Here is a 19,738-nt window from a genome sequence, read left to right as displayed (position 1 = left end):
CTCTATTTCATGGGAAGCTCTTACTAATCATAGATTCATAGTTTTCGAAATATGAGAAAATCATGGAAAGTTAAAGGTAGTCATATTATAGGAGTCATGCCTTGGAAAAATAAGGGACTAGCCTCACATACCTTTATGCCTCTGTAACTTTATCGATTAAACGCTTCCCTCTAATGTTCACGATTCTACATTTAAGAGAATTCATACTAAGATTAGATAATCGGAAACATATTTAAGCTTAAGCTAAAGCTAACAAAAATTAGGCAGCATTTCCTTTGTTTCTACAACTTCCTCCATATGATATAACAGCTCCCAAACATCAATAACAACATTCATAATACCATAATCAATAACTTCGACAAGTTCGACATTATTCAATTCTCAACATTCCCTATCAATCCTTCATAATCCTAGCTATAGCACCATACCGTATCCATCCTCATACAATGCCCTTACACCATCTTTAATACTATTCATAGCAAGATTATATTCATTACAAGTCAAGAACTACGGTTTAAGTCAAGTCATGATTCAAGAATACTATTATTTTCATATTTGCACTCCATATTCTTCTCCTTTCCATAATCCAAGTCTTTCAACCCCTCAATACTCTCAATAATATGAAATAAATATAAAACTCACCTTAATCACTTGGGAATAAACCTTGAGTCACTCTACTCCATTAGAATGAAATCCTCCACTTGCATGCCAAAGAAATTCTTACTCTTCACAAACCCTAATAAACTTCCTTGTACATGTATCTCTTAGTCTTTGCTTTTGATCTGGGTTTCTTAGTATATATTTGTTGTGGAAGTAGAGGGAGGGTTTTGGAGAGTTCTAGAGAGAGGAGAATCTATTTTTCGAGGAAATAATGGAATAAAACGTGGGAACCTATATTTATAACCAGGGCTGGAAAGTTCCAGATCCGTGGGTTGATGATCGTCGACCCTTCGATAGTCCGTCGACATGCCCCGTCGAACTGCCGCCTGAAATGTCTGATTGCAGAACCTCGTCGACGGCGCCAGACGACAGCTCAGTCCCTTGGGCCGTCGACGCTGACTGGTTTTAGCAGTTTTCGGACCTGCTTCGTTTTGCTCCGTTTCGATTCGTTTCACTTCTAATTCCCTCGTAATGTCAAGAATGCATACTTATACTCCTGTACACATACAAAGTAAAATATCTTGTGAGCAAAGCTTTGGTGCGGACTACCGAACCGAAGGTGTACACCACCAATAAGCCAGAATCTTCTTGCAATAAAACAGCAGGTGTAACATAAACATGACCTAGGGGAAATTCCCTAGAAACCCCATCCCATTTGTGTACGATTTTAAGGATTCTTATCTGTTTAGTACTATTTGTTACCGTTTGAATTGTTTTTTATATGTCCTATGTGTACTATTCGGTTACTTTCAGAATTTTTAGGGATTTTGAGTTGGATATTTTGCACAATTTGGCTGGATTTTTGTTTGTATGTGTGAAGTGTATAATATCTGATTGGATAATGGTACTATCTGTACAATTTTGTTACAAAATTCCCTTACCTATGTTGGATTTTTGAAAATTTTGAATTTAAGGTGGGAAAATATGTTTTGATGGAAGGGATATACCTTTTTTATCCCTAAAACCTACTGGGAATTGATATAAATAATAGGTCTTGTGACCATTTGAGGGATCCGAATTTTTGTTCTGCTAAAAAAACTCTAAGTACAAAAATCCTACTACACTACGGAATATATATACTATATATACTACAGTAGTATACAAAAAAAAAAAAACAACAGGACTAGATACTAACTTATAAAGTATATACCATTCCAAAGAATATAATTTTCACTAAATATTGCAAAAAAGAAGTTGTTTTAAGGTCTTTGTTGGTGTTTGGTGTTGAAGCTTGATCATCCCTCCTTTGATCTTTTGGTTGCCCCATAGAAAGGTACTAACCTATTCCAGCATTTTTTTTTCTTCCATAGTTATTGTTTTCAATTTGTTTGGTGCATTATCTACCTTTATGTGATTCTAAAATCATTTCAAGATTTCATTTAAGGAACTTAGTATTTGTGTCTATTTATATGTGATTTTGTTTTTACCTATTGGTACAAGTTTTGGTTAGTTACTGTTTCATTGAAAGTTTAAGGCTACCATGATGTAAAATGGGTGTAATGAAGTTTAAAAGGGGAAAAGAAAGTTTCTTTAGCAATTAACTATTTAAGTATCAAGGTTTACTAGGTTTAAAATGAGTTATGTGTTCACTTTGGACCCTTTTTATTGCCTCATATGTTAGTTTTAAAGGCTGTAGGAGAACCTCTTATATTCTTCTTTGAGACAATAAGTTGTTGTTTTATGTATTTCCTGAATATCTTTTGGTCCTGTCATGGTTACCTAGTCTGCTTTCTAGCTGTTGGATATTCTTAATAGAGAATGGATTACTTGGTTGGTTTTTGTGAGGGACTGTCATATGTTTATCATCTAAACTGCTTAAAGCTCTAAAGTAAGCCTCTTTCTTGTATGCATTAATCATTAGTTAAATCTTAGTCAAAAATGGTAATTGGAAAGTGATAGGAGCGCCTTTGAGATGGTTAAGTGATCATCAAATGAAACTTGCTTCAAAAGAATGAAATTAAGGCTTTATTCTTGTTTTTTTTTTTTGGAAAATAATTTGTTCATGTGCACCCTTGTTTCTTTCTGAATCTGCCTTGTCTGATAACTTCAATGACCTCCTAGGACTACTTCAGATGGAGAGAATAACTCTGAAAGATCAATATATTATGCTTATACTCTTATTCATGTATATTTGAACTTAAAAGGTGTTAATCTCCTGCTTGTTTGATATCATGGATGTTAGAACGTGTTTTCATCTCTTTAGGATTATTTTCCCTCCAAACCGATGAAGAGTGACTTCCTAAACCCTTGATTCTCTCTTACTGGACTTGAATAACATGCTATGACTATAAGAAAGTGATTCTTTATCTGCTTTTATAACTATTTGCCTTATTGGATATGTCTTTGACATTCTGTAACTTGGCTAGACATCTGAAAGTTAGGAATGACTTTGTACACTTGTTTAAGGGACACTAGGATGGTTAAATGTAAACTAGAGACTCTAAAAAGAAGAATTTGTTAATAAATAAGAACTGGATAGGTCTCTAATTTGTCTAACTAGTTTATTAGAAGGATTTGAATATCTTTGGTCTTGTGTGTGTATTAATCTTCCACCTAAGTCATTGCTGGTATGATCTGATGAGAATGCCTTGGCCAGAAAAGTTCTAACTATCCTCCTCATTTGCCATATCACGTTGACACACACTCATATAAAAACTAGAGTCTACTCCCCCCTTGTAGGTCAGTTACCTAGGTTTGTTGTTGTATTCTATGTGATTTATTGTAGGTTGTGAAACTAGAGTTGGGAACCTGATAAATGTTTGATCTTGGAATACCCTCTAAAGGTTGTTATGAAGTTGAAAATGATCTTAACACCTGGAATTACTTCTTGTTTAAGATTCTGTGTTTCCTTATTTGCTTTGAATTTGATCTAAACCTTGGCTTATCATGCTCATGTGGAGCTCACCTTCATAATCTAAGACTGTTGTCCTTCTTATTTGTCACATAAACTTGCAAAAATGGCTTCAAATCTTGTTTTAAAAACTGGTATGTTGAAGACTCTCCCTTTTTCCTAAAACTGTTTAGTTGAACCTGGTATGTTGATATGGAAACTCTGTTAGTTCCAAGAATCTTTAAAAGGGATTTTGACTTTTTTGTTCTTGACTCTGTGACTTTAAAAGATTTAGGAGAAGGGTTGTCTTGTGGCTGTTATTTGTTTGGCTTACATTGTGAATTGCCCCTCTTGAATCCTGTCAGTTATTAGAAGTCCAAAACTTGATTGCTCGAATTTACCTATTTAAATTATAAGACTAATAAGTGGCATATTTGTTTAAAATAAGGGCCTTAAACACCTGTGACTTGCCTTTTCAAATTTTTTTGTAGGAGATTTGAAGTCTGAATATTGTATGGATGTTGATTCTGTTACTTTTGAGGATTTTTCCAAGAGGAATAAAGGAATAGGAAGTATGAGGTGGTTGACTTTCTTTACTGGTTTGTGATTTGCATCTGATAGTAGCATTGTTCATAGTTTGCTTGGTTTTCTTGGTCTAACATTGTTATCTAAATGGGCTAAGTATAGGAAGCATGAAACCTAATCTAATGATAAACTTAGGATTCTTTTTCCCATCTTTTCTATGTGTCTGATTGTTGAAACTTGTTTCCTATGTCCCTTGCATACTGTTGAATTATTCTATGCTTTAACAAACCAAGACTAAACTAAAAAGAGATTAACATGAGCTTTCTTTATTCACCATATGAATGTTTAGCCATTTATGTGCTTTTCCCTTAGCTGTGTGCTCACTATAGACTGCCTATTGTTGTTTGCTTGTATGAATTCTACCATGGCTTTCTTTATTTTAACTAAGACATGTCTGGGGAGATGTTTGAACTTAGAATAGTGCCATAAACCTATCCTGGCTATGGTTTAAACCCTTGTGGGATCTGTAACTGCTTTCACATAAGTTTCTCCTTTCATTTGTGACTTGCCATGACCACTCTTTATGGCTTAACGAGACTCTGTTTTCTCCTACAGTTGATTTGGACCAGTTTGTTTAAATTCTATGAACAAGACTGAGTATAAACCATTAGGCCCTATCAGTGTTTTCCATGAGGTTATTCATATACTAAGATGATTCTTGTGTTGAGTTGAGACTTTTGTGAATTATGATTGAACCTAAGCTAGAATTTGGGAACCTGGGAAGGCTTTTAAATCTGTGACTTATGTTGCTTGACATCTAGACCTGCGGGGTTAAAACTGACTTAGAAAATAATTTTAGACCTTGAACTTGTTTCTTTGACATCTTATTTTTGTAAAATAATAAGAATTGAAATGTCTCCTACCACTAGTTTGATTTGTCAACTGTTTGAGTGAGTTTTCAAAATCTAGTTGACTGTAACTTGAAAATTTGGAAACTGAAGAATATTGAGACTAAACCAGTCTTTTCCCATTTTTCCTTGAATCTTGTCCTCTGCTAATCATAATCCTAGGTGATAATTCCCCTCTATATCATTGTTCTTCACTAAAGACTGCTTTAAACTTAGATTTTGCACAACTTGTTTGGTTTTGAAATTGCTTGTTTCCTTTCCTATGCTAGTTGACATTCATGCTTTGAGCTTATTGTTTATCAGTTTTAAAACTATGATTAGCTTTAGTTGTTCATTCAACCTTGCTAGAACATGAGTTTAGGGGGGTTGTGGATCTTTGTTTAGACTTGGTGGCTCCCTGTGTGGTCTAAGTTAGTATTGGAGGATATGTATGTGCTGGATATATGGTGTATATTGAACTGTATAGAGGGTATGCCTTTCATGGGTTTTGCTCTCTTATCTTAGCATATCCATGGTATACTATGTATACTACGGCTTGACACTTAGAAAATTTGAGAAGAAAATTGGGTGGTATATTAGTTGTATATTGCGCATATCATGGCTTGGCACTTAGAAAACTTGAGTAAGGAAATAAAGACTTGAGCCTGTCATTTGGGCATGACACTCCTATTACTATGCTTGGTCTGTCATTACTGCTGCTTTGAGCCTATTTTCCGGTTGGACCATTTTTGATCATTTACCGTTGCTTTGTATTATTAGGATGGCCGGTTCACACAGATTGTAATTTATTTTTTGCTTGTGTAATAAATATTATAATTTATTTTTATATACTCAATTTAATTCATGAATATATACTAATGTCATGCACATCCGTTTGTACCTTTGTCTGTCCCAAACCCGTTTGGGGCCCACTGACGTATCTATATCGAGTCAACCCAACTTGGAGCAAAATGGAGCATACGTGGAATTAAAACAAGATTGATTGTATAAATGTTTTCTTTTTGGGCTTGGTCAGCCCAACTCTCTACCTCATTTAAATTAGACACTTTAAATTGATTATTTGCCTAATTATCATGCTAATTGGAACCCTTATGAGATTGCCATGTTTTAAAATCGCCAAAAAATGAATTTACCACAAAAGATAAGACTAAATTTGGAGCATTAACACAATTTGGGACTGATTTGACTAAAGGACTAAAACTGCCAACTTTTAGGAAGATTGGGACTGATTTGAACATTTGCAAAAGACAATGGACTTAGACGTGTGGGAAGACTTGGACAAAACTTGTGAGACTAATATGATTATTTAGACTTAGGCTAAAGAATAAAAATTGACTAAAACATAGAAAAGCCTAGAAATAAAAAATGGACTATATATATATGCATGTAGAATATTTTATGGAACTATAATAGTATATCTAAATTATTTTCTTAAAACTACTTTCTTACACTTCGAAATATTTTTTAGGTGGACTTACGTAGAGTCATACTTAGGCTAACAGCCTTCGGGTATTAGCCTAAGTGTTCTAGTCCGATACCCTAAACGCCCAATTTTGGGTAAATCTTACCACTTTTGATTCTTGAAAAGTAGCATCTTTTTGCATGAAAGACTAATTTCTATTGGCGGAAATATAAAGCAAAGCTATTTTTAACACAACCAATTTATACCTACATAGACATATTATTAGAACACGTAGGTTAACCGTATTTTACGGATCCTTAATACCAGGGTGCCTAACACCTTCCTCGGGGGGTCACCAGAACCCTTACCCATACATTGGTTAGATTAGGATTCTTTTAAAACTTAACTGCTTTAAATGAACCCTTTTCGAATTGATTTTTCCTAATTTCCAAAAAAATAGGTGGCGCCTCTAAAATAAAGTCCATTTAGAGCACCATCCACGTAGAAGTATATTTTTCCTTTTTCCCGGTACGATTGACAACCGTACTTCCCCTGGACAATTTCATTTTTAAATGAGACAAGTGCAAATACGAATCGGAAAAAATATGACCCGCTACATATGGCGACTCTGCTGGGGACAATTTAAGGTTCTAACAATAAGGGTTCCAATATTTTGTCTGTTTATGTGGTATAAATTATTTAAGTGATATAAATTGTTTATGTGTTTACATTTCTGCAAAAATAAGTATCTCATGCATGTATACTCCGCCACTCCTGGCATTTATTTTACATTTTTTCTAAGGGCGGGGACGCAGGATGAGCTGTAGTCATACCTTTACTAAAAAACCTTTAATATATTATTCGGGGGTCTCTAAGGTCGAGTGGGCATGCGGTCATCCCACAGCCTTAGAGAGCTCACCCTCAGCTTGTCTGCATGGGTAACCTGTGTCATTCGCTTGAAAACCACTCTAGAATAATTAGCTTAGAGCGAAATCAAATCCCTACTGATATAGCGCATGCTGACCATAGATCGGTTTGGGTATTTCAGACCTACCTGAATCGGACAGGAAAGACACCTTTCTGTGTTCAGATGGTGTAAAAACTTGAAGACACTGCCTCCCACTATTTGCTATTTGGAAGCATTATTGTGCCATGTGTGAAATAAATTATTGTTCCGGGAGGAGGGGGAACGAACAGTGTTTTGTCTGGCAGATGTCTCATGATGTGCAGTTTGATATGGTTGTGGGTCCACCACCAGGTTTAGTGATATGGTGGAAAGGTTTGGCTAATGCTCAGAAGAAAGAGATAAAGTGTTGTATAGGGCATCTACCTTCGTTGATAGATATGACTGGGGATTCGGGTCTGCTAGAGATTATTACTGGTTATTGGGACAATGACAGAATGGTATTCAGATTTGGAAAGATAGAGATGACTCTCACTTTAGAAGAGATTAGAGATGTCCTGGAAAGAGATGGAAGTGCAAACAGATCCAAAAAGAAATTAGTTTAGAATATCCTTATCCCTCACAAACCTACCCCGAAAGAAATCAAAGACATGTTTGCTGTCAACAGAGCCGATTGGGCACAGGGAACCACTATAGCCTTTAGAGAGTTATATAGGAGGTATTCATCCAAACAGGGGTACGAGAACCACATCATTGAGTTTTCCTCACCCCAATCCTGGGAAGCCAACCAGAGACTAGCCTTTATCACCTGTCTACTGGGAACCATGGTGTTTCCACTAAATGCCTCCCTAGCTATTGATACCCGAGTTGTCTTTGTTGCCCATGCTGTTCTTAGGGGAGTTACAACAAATGGGCTTACCAAATATTTTGACATCATCCCTATTATCTTATCAGATATATACCGAGCTTTGGGGAAATGCCACAACCGTTATTATCATTTCCAGGGTTGCAGCCTCTTAGTTCAATGGTGGATACTTAAGAATTTAGATAAGAACGATTTATCTACCCGCCGAGATCCAGCCCTAAGAGAGGAGGACTTGGGAGTCGCTGCTATGCCTTGTGGGGTTCAAGATAAAATATGATGGGCTCACATCTTTTCCATACAGAGAGAAGAACACATCAGGTAGAGGGTACTTGATTTTCATTCTAAGACTATTTGTGTTAAAATCCGTAGGCCTCCATATCTACTGCTTATGGGAATTAGGGGAATCAGATCCTGCGTACCATTGAGGGTACTTAAACGGTTTGGCATGAGACAGGTTATTCCGAAAGCGGGTAATATGTGAGAGTTTGTACGAGATTATGAAGAAGGTCGCATCGAGGGTATAAAATATGCTCAGAAATATTGGAAGAATGTGATAAAGGAACATAAGTTGGATGAAGATCCAAACAATCCAAGTCATGATGACAACTACTACGAGTGGCTTAAGGCTGAGTTAGCTGGTATCGCCGCTCCAGGATCGTATCTGTAAAAGTTTCCCAAGGATAGGGAAGGCGCAAATGAAATTCAAGTTAGAAGAATGAAACGGTGAATAGAAGGAAGAGAAATGGATCATCAAGCAAAAACAGAAAATGACCAGGAGATAATTAAGAGTTTGACAAACGAGGCGGATGCCTCATTAAAGAGCTTGGAATGGCTTGACACTTTTGTTATAGGAGCTATGGATACAGGGACGTCATTTCCTGACGATCAGAGGGGTCAGTGGATTGGGACAGCATTGATGCCAGCCCATGTAGCCATTTAGTCCGCCCTTCAAAGGGCCAAGAAGGCACGAGATGATAGAGAGAAGATTTCTGTCCGTGGAGGGGACTTTTTCTGATTATTGCATTTACTTTAAAAGCCTTGTAACCCCACTTGGGAAAATACTATTAATTAAAAGCACTGGGATTTTTTTCGGGAATGATACATTTGTTTTACTTATGGCAAAATTCTGCTTCATATGCTAGTAGCCTCGGAGCAATGAGGTATAGAAAAGTGAATTATGTACTGTCTGAATGCTTATTTGATATAACTGCTTTGTGTGAAAATCATATATTTTGTCGAAACTCTTGATTGGTCCACATTCTAGACACTACCCAAAAGAAAAACAAAGGAAATAACCCCTAAAACAAATCTAGATCCACTTTTAAAAGGTTGATTTGCTAATAGGAAATGGAGACTCCAGACATTATGAGTGTGACTTCTCCTTACGTCAACCTATTCAGTGTCACGACCCAACTAGGGGCTGCGACGGGTACCCGATACTTGTACCGAGCACCCATTATCTCGTATCGTACTCTTACTACTAGGTGGGCCGTATAAATGCATATTATCATTTCTTTAATTAACTCCACCATTAATAACATTAGTATAAACGCGTATTAATAAACTTTACTAACATATTATACATCGACGGGAATAAACAAGTTATGAAACATCTGGCTGTACATATCTGTCTACGAGCCTCTAAACAAAATACATATGATAACAAGGAGGGTCGGGTGCTGCCGTGCCCGAATATGTACACAAAAATAGTACCAAGAAACTGAGGCTCCGGAACAACTAGAGCGTTGCCAATGTACCGCCGATAGAGCTCCTAGGAACCAAACCTGTCTGCCTGCTCACCTACGTGGCATGAAACGCAGCGTCCACAAGAAGGACGTCAGTACGAGTAATGTACCGAGTATGTAAGGCATGAATAATAACATACGGAAAATATGGAACAAGGATAATGACATAAAAGAAACATAGAGCATGTCATGAGATAGAAGAATAACCTGTACATATAAGTGCCCTTTGGCGGATACCATGCATGCTTAGCGCTGCGGAACGTGCAGCCCGATCCATATGTGCATATACTATAACATATTGCTGCGGAACGTGCAGCCCGATCCATATGTGCATATAATACTTTACTTTCTTGGAAAACATCTCTTTTCATATATATATAGAAAATAGAACATATCATATTGCCGAGGCGTCGGCTCCGATCCATTTAGCCATATATCCCGTGTCCGGGACGATATCATGTATCATACTCCAACTGATCAGGTGGCTGTGCGTCTATAGCGCCTTCCCTTTTCCCGTCTTCCCCATATACGTATACATATACTTATAACATATAAAAAGCATGCATGAGAGCCCAAAGAAAGTCATATATCCATCGGAGTGACGTAAGGTCGTTAACCTCCGATTACGTTATGGAATAACCATGGCCGCTTGTCTCACCTTGAAGGAACGATAGTTATAAGATGAGACTATCAACGAAGGATAACACTAAGAGGAAAACATAGAATAAGATCATAAGCCTCTTGAAACATCAACTCTCAGACCTTGGAGTTTTTAGAAAATAAAGTCATAATAAAGGAAGGGAATTAAAATCAAGAACTATCTCATTATTCTTATATTCATATTGAATCTTTAACTCAAAACTTTTTGACATGAAACCATTCTTATCATAATCATTCTAGGCTTATCCTCTTCTTTGACATCATGGTTATCATTACAAAAGCATGTTCATCATTATAGTCATAAAAGCTTACAAACTCATACACCTTTGTCTTGGAAAAGAATAAACGTTTCGGAAACATTACGAATTATTAGAAGGAATATTATGCCTTAGAATCCTAGACTTGATGGAGTTACCTACGAAAGTTTTAGGATATTCTAGTTCCGTTTGTGGAAGTTGCATATATTCAAACTACTTTTCCAATTAAGCCTAGAGCATCTAATTCAATTCTATTGAATGAATAAGGGTCAAATTCAAACTCGGATTTCTAGAGATAGAGTAGTCCCCAAGGCTCGTATCCAAGCCTATTACGTCTAAGACATGCCAAAGAAGGAAGGGTGAAGCCTTACATACCTTTTCCGCCTTTTACGCCACTCCAAACTCAAGTTCCAAATTCGCCAAAATCTACAATTTGGTCACATTTACCAAACATTAATTTGAGCATTTTAGAAGTTGAGTCTTAAAGTAACATTTGTCTACCGAAATTTCAGCAGCACTTCCCCTGTAAATGCACCATCCCCAAAATTTCAACTTGGCAAATTTTAATCAACAACAATCCGGGAATTCAACCCGGCCAAACTATCAACAACAATGCCAACAATCATACAAACAATTTCAATAATCAACCCAAGATACATTCTAACAAATCAATCAATATACTACTTTCTTCAAGACCTTCCAACTCCAATAAAAACAATAATAACCTAATAATTTACCCACTAACAACATCATACTAACAACATTATATTCCATACATGCAAGAACATCATATTCAATTTACATAAACTTCCAAAACAAGCCTCCAACTACTAAAACTTCACTAAGCTCATTAAGCTTTTATTTGCAACATAAAATCCACAACACAACAACCAAATTACTAAATAAAACTTGCTCACCAGTCCTTCACAATTCAACAAATATACACGGCTATACATATACTATACAACTCACGGCCACCACCCCTATATCCATATTCTTCATGAATTTCACTCATTTTTGTACACTACAACATGCACAAACATCCATAACATATAAAGAAAGGAGAAGAATGAATTCTTACCTTCTTCCTTGGCTTCTCCCTTAGCTAAGACTTATAACTTGCAAGAATATGGAGTTTTCTTGCTCCAAAGACCACTTCACTTTACTAGGAACCCTTCAATTGGTAGAAAATAATTTTTGAAGAAATATTTTCCAAGGTTTTTCTTGACTCTTGCTATGGCCGAATGGCCTTGAAGGTATTTCTCCTTCTTCTCTTCTTTTTGTTCTCTTGAAATTTCTAGAGAATTATGTGAATTAGATGACTATTAAGTCATCTTTTAAACTATTCATTTAATTCCCATATGGGCTTGGCCCATCAAGAAGGGTGGACGGCCAACCTTGGCCCAAAAGATCAAGCCCACTTTTTTTTTTGTGTTTTGTTTTGCACTTCATGACAAATTTTAATTTTTTCCAAATTTCAAATTTTCCCTTCGCCTTCCTCCATATTTCCACGAGTCATATTGCGAATTTACCTTTTTTTTTTTTGCCCCTAGCCTTTCTTAATATTTCCGCTTCTAAATTCTTCATAAGCAACTCATGTGCCAAACAAAGTAAAAATAAGGCCTTGCTTGTTATCTTCCCGCGATTATCTTGAATTATCCGATTGCACAAAAATGCGGGATATAACAGTCAGTGACGATGAGGACATGGAAGCAACAAGTGAGAAAAACCGACAATGGGATGATAGAGTGGACCTACCCACTGCTAGAATGAAAGAAGCTGTCCAAACCACTAAGGCGGCCAATAAGAAAATGAAAGAAGCGAAAACCCTCCTTGCCTATGTTGAGGAACTAACTAAGCAACACCCTGCCAATCGGGTAAAATAGCGAAAGACACTTGAAGAACCATTTGGCTCAATCAACAAGAAGGGCTTGACCCCATACCATATGGAGATGACCAACTACTTACCCCCAATCTAAAAGTCTATGGAGACCCGCGCGAATCTCAGCTCAAAGAACCTCCAGTTTCATGTACAATCGTTCTTAAGGGAACAAGATCACGCAAATGGGGTACGCCAGTAGAGCTTTCCAAACAAGAACTCTTAGAGACTTTAGGGAGCTTAGGCGTATATGCACAAAGCCCAAATCTGCTGCCACCATGTGCTCCCTCTATGATTTATTGAAAATGCCTCTACCACCGAAGGCAGTCAGGACATACCGCCAATGAGTGTGGAGCATTGGAAAGGAAACTTATCCAATGGATTGATCAAGGGAGAATTAGCCAACGATGAGGGCCCCACTGTTACACCTCAGAAAATTTCATGTCGTTGCCAAGTGACTAGACTAACACAGGGTAAGAAGTATATGAAGTTTCTGTTACACTTTGGAAAAATTCCCCATTAGCGCACAGTGAATAGGTTAGTGAAGCGCATGACGTATACGATATTTCGATAAGTAAGAAATAGCATTTGATGATCCTAATCGAGATTTCAAAGACATTTGAGGTAAGGAAAGGTATAGGTGGTGTATCGGAAGAGAATTATGAGAATCGAATTAATAATGACTTAATAGTGTCTTGGAGAAGAGTTATAACTTTCCTTATATTGTTAATGTAGTGTTAAAAAAGTGCTAAGAAGGTTCCATAAGAATTGGAGATCAAACGAAACGATGCGGACAACTCCGAAAAAGCTGTGAGTTCCACGACCACACCCACGGACCGTGAAACTTTCCACGGACCATATACTGGTCCGTAGAATACCCAGCAGAGATGATGGTTTCCTGGTGGTGATCCACCACCAGTTGTATGAGCCGTACAATATTCCACGGACCGTACAAGTGTCCGTGGAAGTCCCACACACTTGTTCATATCTCAAGACCTCTAGAAGGTTCCACAAACTTCATCTACAAGAATACAAAGGAAAACAAAGATCAATCTCAAGAATTCAAGTGAATCAAGTGCAAGGAAGCTCACTAGTGTTCTTCCAAGTCAAGAATTCTCTTGGGAGTGAAGTTAGGGTTTTCTCCAAGTGAAGTATTACCAACCAAACCCCGTTCCTACGCATTCAAAGGTGAGTTTCATGATTATTATATGTTTTTTAAGGTATGAAAAGGTTGAAACACTTGGATTATGGAAGAAAATGGAAAATGGATTACAAAAGGTGAGATTTGTGACAATTGTGAATAGTGGATTAATACGAATCATGAATCTTGATATGTTGAGATTGTAATCACGTTATGAATGAAGTTAGGAGTATGAGAGAAATATTAGATGAAAATGAATGTAATGTTGTAGTATGCTTATGACTATGGATGACCATGAGAGTAAATTGTAGGAATTGAATAATGACGATGATATTATGAATGTTGTTATGAACGTTTGGGAGTTGATAAAGAATATGGGGAAAGTAGTATAAACAAAGGAAATTCTGCCCAATTTTCTTTAACTTTAGTAAGTACGTTTAAGTAATCGATTAGCTAATGTTAGTGGGACTTCTCTTGAAGGTAGAAACGTGAATATCGAAGAGGAACGTTCAAGCGATAGAGTAGCTAAATGAAAAGGTATGTGAGGCTAGTCCTTTATTTCTATGGCATGAATCCTATGGTATGATTTGTCCTCCTCTTTCCATGGATCCTCTATATCCTGAGAAGCTAAGAGTCTATGTTCATGAATAATTACATGAGATAAGAGATATGTTACGAGCCCAATAACAATGAGGATGAGTTAAGTATAAAGATTCTAGAGTTTATGATATGATGTTCTTATAACGTTAATGATGTCGTTTATTGTATACACTCACCTTATATACTATTTCCTTCAAGGTGAGGCAGAATGCTTATAAATGCTCAATAATGGAATCGGAGGTTCACGACCTTATGTCACCCCGATAGAGTATAATTGTCTTAAGTTTCCAGTCATGCATTATGATAATGGTATAATAAGAATATGATAAGTCCATGATATGTATAAGGATGCTAAGTTATGATATGTCCATGAGATAATCAATAATGTAAGTTTATAATACGCCTATGCCATGTATGAAGATGTTTAGTTACGATGGGCATATGACGATATGATTACACCGTGCCTAGATGGCCGGACATGTCACCACTAATGCGGGCTACTTATGATTCCACCGTGCCTAGATGGCCGGACATGTCACCACTAATGCGGGCTGCTTATGATTCCACCATGCCTAGTCGGGTCGTGACAGTTTCTATGAGTAAGAAGTAGTACTTAATGGTGATGTGATTCTTCGAGTTAACAAAGAACCAATCGACCAGGATCTTGTTCTTGAAGCGATTTGATGGGCAGATTCAAGAATCGGGCGTATCTCAAGTTATAGGCGTTGGATTAAAGTGATTCAAAAGCTATGTGAAAGATGACAATCTGAACTATAAAAATAACTATTGAATCGTTTAAATCAAGTAAGTATTGAGGCCGGCACGATGGAAAGAAAATTAAGGTTTTGGGTATGAACTAGAACGAATTTTAATCAAGAAACGCGTTCTTGAATGATCAAGAACAAATAAAGTTCCTAAGTCACCACTTGAAATCAACTTACGTGATAAAGAAACACCACACGCTATTGAAAACAAGATAAAGACTATCACCACCTTGCTTGGAACCAAAAACAAGGATAAAGAAGACCAAATAGAGAAAATAACTCTATTGCAAACTAGGGTTTATGCTCAAAAACGTGAATAGTGTTTAATAAAGAATAAAAACCCTTTATATAGGCCTAGGGTCTCTTCTTTGATGACTACAAATCCTTATTCTACTCTAGAAAGGAAATAGCTAAAACAAGGAAAGTAAAATCCCTATTCTACAAGGAAAGGGGAAAGTAAAACCTACTAGAGCAAGGAAAACAACTAATCCGAATTTAAGAAGGAAATAATTTTAACTTGGCTTCTTGGGCTTGAAATCATCCTTGGGCTTCTTGAATTTGAACACAAGTCCACATACCAATTCTTGGGTTCACAAGAGCTTGTTGTTGACACCCTAAATAACAAAAGCCCAATATAGCTTCTTGATTTTCATCAAATGGTTTCCATTAAGATTCTGAAGACGTTTGAAGCACGAGAAGAAAGTTTATTAAAGAATGTTAAGCATAAGCCATGTTTTGAAAAGGGGTTTGCAAAGCACCGAGTTAACGTGAACCTAATGATGTTTTAAAGAATAGTTATAATTCCCCTTAGACTGTTGATGAAGTGTTAAACAAGTGTTAAGAAGTTTCCATAAGGATTGGAGGCAAAACGAGTAGACGAGGACAAGCTTCGAAAAACTGTGGATTGTACGGTTCACTATAGGGACCGTATAAAAGATACGACCCATATATATGACCGTATAACCCGCCAGTATATTGATACGTACGTGTGGGTAAGTTGTGTCCTGTGATGTTGTCAGTGTAAATTTTTGTATATTATTTTTGTAGCTATACGGGCTTATGTATATCCATGTATAGCTTTGGGGTTCATATATATGTTCAGGTTGAGTATGATGACTAGCAGGATGAGTGGTGCTCGGTAGTCAGCTCTGGGTACCCTTCATGGCCTCTAGCCGGGCCATGACACCCACTCTTTCCTGACTTTGACCAAGAAAGGAATCATTCGGAAAGGATATCAAAGGTTAGATTCTGGAGAAGCGACTTTTCCGAATTCGAAGAGTCATACACCAGGATCCACTCCCTACTATGTAGTGTGAAGAAGATAAGAGTAATGCCACAAACCTATCAGGGTCGCCCAGGATCTCCGAAAGAAAGGATTTGTGTGTATCACCATGGCTGCCCTGGCCACGACATTGAAGAATGTGTGAATTTCAAGCTTGAACTGGAATGCCTCGTGAATGAAAGCCATGTTTGGATTGTCGCGGGAAGACAAAGATAGAAGATGAAGATGAGGAAGACAATGAAGACCTGCTTAGTATGGTTGGGTAGAAAAACATAAGTATCCCTTTACTGCTTTCAATAAGATAGAGTATCCTTTTCCTTTTTTATGTAAACGGAACCACGCCGACCTGATGTCCCATCAGGGGATACGTGGGAAGCCAACTTAAGGCCTGGTCAAGGTAGAAAAACTAAGTTTCGGGTAGCATAGGAAAAAACCTTTTGTGTGTATTCCTGAACAATGGATGGACCTGATTTCCCTCTGGGATACGTAGGCAGTCTATTTAAGACTCGGTCCTTTTATAAATAAAATCTAAATTCCCCTTACTACAACATGGGTAGAAGCAAATCAACCATAAAGACCACTTATCGAAAAATCAATATTCCAAAAAAAAAAAAAATACAAAAAGACCAAAATACCCTTGGAATGTGAATCAGTCAAGGGTTGAAATAAAATATAAGAATATATATGCTATAAACTATAAACAACGTGATACCTTATGCTTCATGCTTAAACCTAACGCTAACTTGGGAGCTTTTGAGTTGTTTCCTCGTATAGACAGGGGTCGATTCGCTGGCACCAGCTACTCGATCAAAACCTGTCGCAGCGTCCTTAAACCCTCAAGAAGAAAACATGCTAGAAACTCTTCCACCAAATAGAATTACTTTAGTTGAAGGTACCCTAGTAGTTGGCATAGCTGGAATGCCTTCGGAAGAGGTTGTTAGCTTGCAGATGAGGCAATTGGCTAAAGCTATAGAGGAAGCAGACCACCTGAGGGCCGAAAAAAAAACGCTACTAATGTTGAAGCTAGGAGACCTCCACCCACTTTTCCAAATCTGGATTTACCAATTCTCGACCATTTCCCACAAACCCAGACTGGGGCTACTTTTCAAACTCCACTACTCCAAAATACCACCCATGTGGGGAACGCCTCCCACCAAACCCCAGCTTTTGAAACACCTGCTTACGCTACAAACGCAAATGCTCATCAAGCTTCTAGGGCAACAGGAGTTCCTGTGATCCATCTCATACAACTAAATCTCACTTTTCAATACCATGTCACCCATATTGACTCTTCGCCAGAATTGGAGAACATGGAAAGGTTCTTTGAAGCAAGAATAGATAAGATCGAGAAGGAGATGGGGAAGAAAATTGCCGAATTAGAACATGGCTCTAAAAAGAAAGAAGGGTTAAGATAATCTGACTTGTGCATACACCCAGACCTGGGTCCTCCAAAAGGCTTCAAAATTCCCAACTTTGATCACTTTAATGGGTCGGGCAATCCCAGAGCTTACTTGAGGGCTTATTGCAACCAGTTGGTTGGAAATGGCAGAAATGAAGCCTTGCTCATGAGGTTGTTTAGTCGAAGTCTGTCAAGAACAGCTATGGAATGGTTTATCTCTCAAGACATTAGCCGATGGAAAACATGGGAAGAAATGGCAAGTTAATTCATGGAAAGATTCCGCTTCAATGTGGAAAATGTGCCTGATTTCTTCGCATTCGAGAAAATTCGTCAGAAATTGACTGAAACCTACAGAGAATATGCCCGTCACTGGAGAGATGAAGCGGCGCATGTGAATCCACCTATGATTGAAGTCGAGCTGGTAGCCGCATTCATATGGTACCAAAAAGCCGATTGTTTTGACAAAATGATAACTATGAATGGGAGTTCCTTTGTAGATTTAGTCGCCGTTAGGGATGATATCGAAGATAGCCTCAAGACCGATAGGATTGTCAGTATACTAAACAGAGCAGGTGTGTCTGGCGCCGCAGGTGGCAAAAAGAAAAGATAAAATATAGCCTATGTTTCCAGAACTACAAGCCCGAAAAGCCGAGGAAAGGAGATGACCCATAAAAATCCAGATAACTACCAATCACCTCCACCAACCAACTATATAATCATTTTACCCCAATATAGCCCAATGTCCGTGTGCTACGCACAACCTGGCTACCAAGCTCCACAACTAAATTATCAAATACCAGCACCTACCAACCGAGCTCGACGACCAAATTATCGAATGCCAGTACCCAATAACCAAACTCCAAAAACCAGACTTTTGAAAACCAGCCTCCGCCACCAAATTATGAGGCACCCCAAAGGAAACCTATGAGATCATTCACACCTTTGCCAGAATCAAGGAAAAGTTTATTTGCTAAGCTAAGAGATGCCCGGCGAATGAGCATTGTTCCACCAAAATCTGCTAATCCCACGGATTGATGGTACAGGCCGAATTTCACTTGCTCCTACCATTCTAACCAAGTTGGCCATGCCACCGAATATTTCATAAACCTAAGGCACAAACTACAGGATATGATTGACAATCATGAGCTTATCCTAGAACCAATACCTCCGAATATGGACACAAATTCGCTCCCAAATCATGGAGGGAACCAAATTCACATGATAGAAAAAGGTGATGAATGGGAAGAGAGCCCGGTGATAATTCGTCCAGATATTGAAGGGTTGGAAAGCACGGTCGCCTCGTTGTTTTTACAAGAGTGAAGAGAAGTGTTAAGTCCTCTAACAAATAAATCCGAGACATCTACTGTAGCCAAAATAGAGCCTTTCATGCTCAAATAACCCTCAATAATCTCTCGAATTCATAACGAGCCATTCATACTCAAAACGTCAGGACAAGTTGAGAATGCACCCTTTATGCTCAAAACGCCGCACCAAATGATGGTCAATAAAGAAAAAGAGATAGTTGTTGTGGTTCAGGGTATGACCAGGTCAGGAAGGTGTTATGCCCCAGAAGTACCTGTGCTCAAAGCGCCACGTCGCAAAAACCCTCAGAAAAGACCATTCACAGAAGGCGAAGCTGAAAAACATCTGGAGGCAAATGCCAGTCAAGGACTACTCGATTGTTGAGCACCTGCACAAGAATCCTGCCAGGATATCGGTAATGTCCCTGTTAATCAGTTCATCTCAACATCGCTTAGCTTTAATGAAAGCCTTGGATGAAGTCCAAGTACCCGCCGACACTACAAGTGAAACATTGGCCGAAATTATAGGGTATGTTGTGCGAGCACATAGGCTACCATTTTCTGATGATGAATTACCAAAGGAAGGGAAGTCCCACAATAAAGCCCTGCACAGAAC

At 37.9% G+C, this 19,738-nt stretch overlaps 1 protein-coding gene across 1 annotated transcript; it reads left to right on the top strand.

The window, feature by feature from the left end:
- The first annotated feature begins 8,836 nt into the window (after positions 1-8,836).
- Positions 8,837-19,507, top strand: LOC132601496 (uncharacterized). The gene is made up of 4 exons (XM_060314580.1): positions 8,837-8,987; positions 17,860-18,077; positions 18,156-18,393; positions 19,272-19,507. Exons 1-4 carry the CDS (start codon positions 8,837-8,839, stop codon positions 19,505-19,507), a joined length of 843 nt encoding a protein of 280 aa, XP_060170563.1.
- Positions 19,508-19,738: the final 231 nt, after the last annotated feature.

Source organism: Lycium barbarum, chromosome 7, assembly GCF_019175385.1.
Source record: "Lycium barbarum isolate Lr01 chromosome 7, ASM1917538v2, whole genome shotgun sequence".
In the NCBI taxonomy this organism is placed as follows: Eukaryota; Viridiplantae; Streptophyta; class Magnoliopsida; order Solanales; family Solanaceae; genus Lycium; species Lycium barbarum.
This window is presented reverse-complemented; position numbering and strand designations above follow the sequence as displayed.

What these genes read in the sequence shown, in the direction of transcription:
- LOC132601496 (XM_060314580.1), top strand. Translation starts at nt 8,837, where the DNA reads ATGGATCATCAAGCAAAAACAGAAAATGACCAGGAGATAATTAAGAGT. An exon ending in GGAAAACATGGGAAGAAATG is followed by an intron (nt 18,078 to 18,155) that starts GCAAGTTAATTC and finishes AAAATTCGTCAG; the next exon opens with AAATTGACTGAAACCTACAG. An exon ending in CAGTATACTAAACAGAGCAG is followed by an intron (nt 18,394 to 19,271) that starts GTGTGTCTGGCG and finishes TCAAAACGTCAG; the next exon opens with GACAAGTTGAGAATGCACCC.